At 44.1% G+C, this 7,500-nt stretch overlaps 1 protein-coding gene across 1 annotated transcript in view; it reads right to left on the bottom strand.

Annotated features, from left to right (window-relative positions):
* LOC110518842 (TBC1 domain family member 1) overlaps positions 1-7,500 on the bottom strand; it is a 126,201-nt gene that overhangs the window by 63,842 nt on the left and 54,859 nt on the right. The window contains exons 9-10 of the mRNA XM_036989419.1: positions 5,387-5,500; positions 5,032-5,115 (exon numbers count right to left, since the gene is read on the bottom strand). Of these exons, the coding sequence (XP_036845314.1) occupies positions 5,032-5,115; positions 5,387-5,500 (198 nt within the window). The remainder of the gene's footprint in view (positions 1-5,031; positions 5,116-5,386; positions 5,501-7,500) is intronic.

Genomic DNA, 7,500 nt, shown 5'->3' with positions numbered 1-7,500 from the left:
GTTCAACAGTGGTGTGCAGAACGGCATCTCGGAACGCACAACTGATCGGTTTCTCGTCACCGATTGGCTATTTACAGCAGACGACCACACAGGGTTGCAGTCCTATCAGATAACAGATAACTGTCTCCAGTGGACATAACATCATCAACACTGGACAAATGAGTTGAAAAACCTGTCTGTTGAATCCCGGTTCCTGTTGCTTGAAGCTGACGGCAGAGTCCGGATTTGGCCCCGTCCTGCCTGGTGTCTGTGGTGGAATGGTGAGGGGGATGTTTTCCTGGCGCACGCTAATGTCCCTTGATACCAGTTAAGCAACGTGTTCATGCCCCGAATAATTCAGGCTGTTCTGGATAGGTTGGAGTCATTAAAACTCGTTTTTCGCTATTGACCCTTGATACCAGTTGAACAACGTTTGAACGCCACAGCACCTCTGAGACACTGTCGCTGACCGACCACCTCTGAGACACTGTCGCTGACCGACCACCTCTGAGACACTGTCGCTGACCGACCACCTCTGAGACACTGTCGCTGACCGACCACCTCTGAGACACTGTCGCTGACCGACCACCTCTGAAAACACTGTCGCTGACCGAGCACCTCTGAAAACACTGTCGCTGACCGACCACCTCTGAAACACTGTCGCTGACCGACCACCTCTGAGACACTGTCGCTGACCGACCACCTCTGAGACACTGTCGCTGACCGACCACCTCTGAGACACTGTCGCTGACCGACCACCTCTGAGACACTGTCGCTGACCGACCACCTCTGAGACACTGTCGCTGACCGACCACCTCTGAGACACTGTCGCTGACCGACCACCTCTGAGACACTGTCGCTGACCGAGCACCTCTGAGACACTGTCGCTGACCGAGCACCTCTGAAAACACTGTCGCTGACCGACCACCTCTGAAAACACTGTCGCTGACCGACCACCTCTGAGACACTGTTGCTGACCGACCACCTCTGAAAACACTGTCGCTGACCGAGCTCGATAGAACGTCTTTGGGATGACATCAACATCCCTGTAGAACGTTTCTGACACCTTGTAGAATCCACGCCCCAAATAATTCAGGCTGTTCTGGAGGCAAAGGGGGGGGGGGGGGGGGGTCTGACTCCGTACTTGATGGGTTGACAATTGAAGTCGGAAGTTTATATACACTTAAGTTGGAGTCATTAAAACTCGTTTTTCAATCAATCATGGGAAAATCAAAAGAAATCAGCCAAGACCTCAGAAAGAAATTGTAGACCTCCACAAGTCTGGTTCATCCTTCAGAGCATTTTCCAAAACCCCTGAAGGTAGCACGTTCATCTGTACAAACAATAGTACACAAGTATAAACACCATGGGACCACGCAGCCGTCATACCGCTCAGGAAGGAGACGTGCTCTGTCACCTAGAGATGAACGTACTTTGGTGCGAAAAGTGCAAATCAATCCCAGAACAACAGCAAAGGACCTTGTGAAAATGCTGGAGGAAACAGGTACAAATGTATCTATATCCACAGTAGAACGAGTCCGATATAGACATAACCTGAAAGGCCGCTCGGCAAGGAGAAGCTACTGCTCCAAAACCGCCATAAAAAAAGCCAGACTACGGTTTGCAACTGCACATGGGGACGAAGATCGTACTTTTTGGAGAAATGTCCTCTAGTAGAGTTAGATACCTGTCTAGTAGAGTTAGATACCTGTCTAGTAGAGTTAGATACCTGTCTAGTAGAGTTAGATACCTGTCTAGTAGAGTTAAATACCTGTCTAGTAGAGTTAGATACCTGTCTAGTAGAGTTAGATACCTGTCTAGTAGAGTTAGATACCTGTCTAGTAGAGTTAGATACCTGTCTAGTAGAGTTAGATACCTGTCTAGTAGAGTTAAATACCTGTCTAGTAGAGTTAGATACCTGTCTAGTAGAGTTAGATACCTGTCTAGTAGAGTTAGATACCTGTCTAGTAGAGTTAAATACCTGTCTAGTAGAGTTAGATACCTGTCTAGTAGAGTTAGATACCTGTCTAGTAGAGTTAGATACCTGTCTAGTAGAGTTAGATACCTGTCTAGTAGAGTTAGATACCTGTCTAGTAGAGTTAGATACCTGTCTAGTAGAGTTAGATACCTGTCTAGTAGAGTTAGATACCTGTCTAGTAGAGTTAGATACCTGTCTAGTAGAGTTAGATACCTGTCTAGTAGAGTTAGATACCTGTTCCGTAGAGTTAGATACCTGTCTAGTAGAGTTAGATACCTGTCTAGTAGAGTTAGATACCTGTTCCGTAGAGTTAGATACCTGTCTAGTAGAGTTAGATACCTGTCTAGTAGAGTTAGATACCTGTCTAGTGGAGTTAGATACCTGTCTAGTGGAGTTAGATACCTGTCTAGTGGAGTTAGATACCTGTCTAGTAGAGTTAGATACCTGTCTAGTAGAGTTAGATACCTGTCTAGTAGATGTTAGATACCTGTCTAGTAGAGTTAGATACCTGTCTAGTGGAGTTAGATACCTGTCTAGTAGAGTTAAATACCTGTCCAGTAGAGTTAGATACCTGTCTAGTAGAGTTAGATACCTGTCTAGTAGATGTTAGATACCTGTCTAGTAGATGTTAGATACCTGTCTAGTAGATGTTAGATACCTGTCTAGTAGAGTTAGATACCTGTCTAGTAGATGTTAGATACCTGTCTAGTAGATGTTAGATACCTGTCTAGTAGAGTTAGATATCTGTCTAGTAGAGTTAGATACCTGTCTAGTAGATGTTAGATACCTGTCTAGTAGATGTTATATACCTGTCTAGTAGAGTTAGATACCTGTCTAGTAGAGTTAGATACCTGTCTAGTGGAGTTAGATACCTGTCCAGTAGAGTTAGATATAGATAGATACCTGTCTAGTAGAGTTAGATACCTGTCTAGTAGATGTTAGATACCTGTCTAGTAGATGTTAGATACCTGTCTAGTAGAGTTAGATACCTGTCTAGTAGAGTTAGATACCTGTCTAGTAGAGTTAGATACCTGTCTAGTGGAGTTAGATACCTGTCCAGTAGAGTTAGATATAGATAGATACCTGTCTAGTAGAGTTAGATACCTGTCTAGTAGATGTTAGATACCTGTCTAGTAGATGTTAGATACCTGTCTAGTAGAGTTAGATACCTGTCTAGTAGAGTTAGATACCTGTCTAGTAGATGTTAGATACCTGTCTAGTAGAGTTAGATATCTGTCTAGTAGAGTTAGATACCTGTCTAGTAGAGTTAGATACCTGTCTAGTAGAGTTAGATACCTGTCTAGTAGAGTTAGATACCTGTCTAGTAGAGTTAGATATAGATAGATACCTGTCTAGTAGAGTTAGATATAGATACCTGTCTAGTAGAGTTAGATATAGATAGATACCTGTCTAGTAGAGTTAGATACCTGTCTAGTAGAGTTAGATATAGATAGATACCTGTCTAGTAGAGTTAGATACCTGTCTAGTAGATGTTAGATACCTGTCTAGTAGAGTTAGATACCTGTCTAGTAGAGTTAGATATAGATAGATACCTGTCTAGTAGAGTTAGATACCTGTCTAGTAGATGTTAGATACCTGTCTAGTAGATGTTAGATACCTGTCTAGTAGAGTTAGATACCTGTCTAGTAGAGTTAGATACCTGTCTAGTAGAGTTAGATATAGATAGATACCTGTCTAGTAGAGTTAGATACCTGTCTAGTAGATGTTAGATACCTGTCTAGTAGATGTTAGATACCTGTCTAGTAGATGTTAGATACCTGTCTAGTAGAGTTAGATATCTGTCTAGTAGAGTTAGATACCTGTCTAGTAGAGTTAGATATAGATAGATACCTGTCTAGTAGAGTTAGATACCTGTCTAGTAGAGTTAGATACCTGTCTAGTGGAGTTAGATACCTGTCTAGTAGAGTTAGATACCTGTCTAGTAGAGTTAGATACCTGTTCCGTAGAGTTAGATACCTGTTCCGTAGAGTTAGATACCTGTCTAGTAGAGTTAGATACCTGTCTAGTAGAGTTAGATACCTGTCTAGTAGAGTTAGATACCTGTCTAGTAGAGTTAGATACCTGTCTAGTAGAGTTAGATACCTGTCTAGTAGAGTTAGATACCTGTCTAGTAGAGTTAGATACCTGTTCCGTAGAGTTAGATACCTGTCTAGTAGAGTTAGATACCTGTCTAGTAGAGTTAGATACCTGTTCCGTAGAGTTAGATACCTGTCTAGTAGAGTTAGATACCTGTCTAGTAGAGTTAGATACCTGTCTAGTGGAGTTAGATACCTGTTCCGTAGAGTTAGATACCTGTCTAGTAGAGTTAGATACCTGTCTAGTAGAGTTAGATACCTGTCTAGTAGAGTTAGATACCTGTCTAGTAGAGTTAGATACCTGTCTAGTAGAGTTAGATACCTGTCTAGTAGAGTTAGATACCTGTCTAGTAGAGTTAGATACCTGTTCCGTAGAGTTAGATACCTGTCTAGTAGAGTTAGATACCTGTCTAGTAGAGTTAGATACCTGTCTAGTGGAGTTAGATACCTGTCTAGTGGAGTTAGATACCTGTCTAGTGGAGTTAGATACCTGTCTAGTAGAGTTAGATACCTGTCTAGTAGAGTTAGATACCTGTCTAGTGGAGTTAGATACCTGTCTAGTAGAGTTAAATACCTGTCCAGTAGAGTTAGATACCTGTCTAGTAGAGTTAGATACCTGTCTAGTAGAGTTAGATACCTGTCTAGTAGAGTTAGATATAGATAGATACCTGTCTAGTAGAGTTAGATACCTGTCTAGTAGAGTTAGATACCTGTCTAGTAGAGTTAGATATAGATACCTGTCTAGTAGAGTTAGATATAGATAGATACCTGTCTAGTAGAGTTAGATACCTGTCTAGTAGAGTTAGATATATATAGATACCTGTTTAGTAGAGTTAGATACCTGTCTAGTAGATGTTAGATACCTGTCTAGTAGAGTTAGATACCTGTCTAGTAGAGTTAGATACCTGTCTAGTAGAGTTAGATATAGATAGATACCTGTCTAGTAGAGTTAGATACCTGTCTAGTAGAGTTAGATACCTGTTCAGTGGAGTTCAGTGTAGAGTCAGATGAACTGATGTCTCCTTCACTGTTCTCTCTCTGAGCCCTGGTTTTGCTACTTCCCTGGAGAAACAGAACACACACACAAACAGATTAACACACACACACAGATTAACACACACACAGATTAACACACACACAGGTTCTCACACACACAGGTTCTCACACACGTTAAAACAGACGCGCATACACTTCCCCCTACCTTCCAGACCACTTCCCCCTACCTTCCAGACCACTTCCCCCTACCTTCCAGACCACTTCCCCCTACCTTCCAGACCACTTCCCCCTACCTTCCAGACCACTTCCCCCTACCTTCCAGACCACTTCCCCCTACCTTCCAGATGCCCTCCAGTGACTCTGTGAGGGAGCGTTTTGCTCTGGTTTTAAACTGCTCTAATCTCTGTCTGCTACTGGACTGGACCTCTACTGGGGCTGGAGCCTCTGGTACCTAGAGAGAGATAGAGGAGCAAGAGAGAGGGAGGAGACACAGAGAGAGACAGAGAGAGAGATAAGAGAGAGATAGAAGAGAGAGAGATAGAAGAGAGAGAGATAGAAGAGAGAGAGATAGAAGAGAGAGAGATAGAAGAGAGAGATAGAGAGAGAGATAGGAGAGAGAGAGATAGGAGAGAGAGAGAGAGATAGGAGAGAGAGAGAAAACAAAAATATAATTACTTGACATAATTGGAAAGAATTAACAAAAAAACAGAGAAAATTAGAATGTTATTTGGCCCTAAACAGAGAGGACACAGTGGCAGAATACCTGACCACTGTGACTGACCCTAAACAGAGAGGACACAGTGGCAGAATACCTGACCACTGTGACTGACCCTAAACAGAGAGGACACAGTGGCAGAATACCTGACCACTGTGACTGACCCTAAACAGAGAGGACACAGCGGCAGAATACCTGACCACTGTGACTGACCCTAAACAGAGAGTACACAGTGACTGACCCTAAACAGAGAGGACACAGCGGCAGAATACCTGACCACTGTGACTGACCCTAAACAGAGAGGACACAGCGGCAGAATACCTGACCACTGTGACTGACCCTAAACAGAGAGGACACAGTGGCAGAATACCTGACCACTGTGACTGACCCTAAACAGAGAGGACACAGTGGCAGAATACCTGACCACTGTGACTGACCCTAAACAGAGAGGACACAGTGGCAGAATACCTGACCACTGTGACTGACCCTAAACAGAGAGTACACAGCGGCAGAATACCTGACCACTGTGACTGACCCTAAACAGAGAGGACACAGTGGCAGAATACCTGACCACTGTGACTGACCCTAAACAGAGAGTACACAGTGGCAGAATACCTGACCACTGTGACTGACCCTAAACAGAGAGTACACAGCGGCAGAATACCTGACCACTGTGACTGACCCTAAACAGAGAGGACACAGTGGCAGAATACCTGACCACTGTGACTGACCCTAAACAGAGAGTACACAGTGGCAGAATATCTGACCACTGTGACTGACCCTAAACAGAGAGGACACAGTGGCAGAATACCTGACCACTGTGACTGACCCTAAACAGAGAGAACACAGCGGCAGAATACCTGCCCCTAAACAGAGAGTACACAGTGGCAGAATACCTGACCACTGTGACTGATCCAAACTTAAGGAAAGCTTTGACTATGTACAGACTCAGTGAGCATAGCCTTGCTATTGAGAAAGGCCGCCGTAGGCAGACATGGCTCTCAAGAGAAGACAGGCTATGTGCTCACTGCCCACACAAATGAGGCGGAAACTGAGCTGCTCTTCCAAAGAAATGTTTTGTAACCTGTTGCAAAATATTTATTTATTTTCCCTTTTGTACTTTAACTATTTGCACATCGTTACAACACTGTATATTTACATAATATGCTTTGGCAATGTTAACATGTGTTTCCCAATAAAGACCTTTACATTGAGGACGGACGGACGGACGGACGGACGGACGGACAGACAGACAGACAGACAGACTAGGCCTACAGACAGACAGACAGACAGACAGACAGACTAGGCCTACAGACAGACAGACAGACAGACTAGGCCTACAGACAGACAGACAGACAGACAGACTAGGCCTACAGACAGACAGACAGACAGACAGACTAGGCCTACAGACAGACAGACAGACTAGGCCTACAGACAGACAGACAGACAGACAGACAGACTAGGCCTACAGACAGACAGACAGACAGACTAGGCCTACAGACAGACAGACAGACAGACAGACTAGGCCTACAGACAGACAGACAGACAGACAGACTAGGCCTACAGACAGACAGACAGACAGACAGACTAGGCCTACAGACAGACAGACAGACAGACTAGGCCTACAGACAGACAGACAGACAGACAGACAGACAGACAGACAGACTAGGCCTACAGACAGACAGGCAGACATACAGACAGACAGACAGACATACAGACAGACAGACTAGGCCTAC

This window comes from Oncorhynchus mykiss, chromosome 10 (genome assembly GCF_013265735.2).
Source record: "Oncorhynchus mykiss isolate Arlee chromosome 10, USDA_OmykA_1.1, whole genome shotgun sequence".
In the NCBI taxonomy this organism is placed as follows: domain Eukaryota; kingdom Metazoa; phylum Chordata; class Actinopteri; order Salmoniformes; family Salmonidae; genus Oncorhynchus; species Oncorhynchus mykiss.
This window is presented reverse-complemented; position numbering and strand designations above follow the sequence as displayed.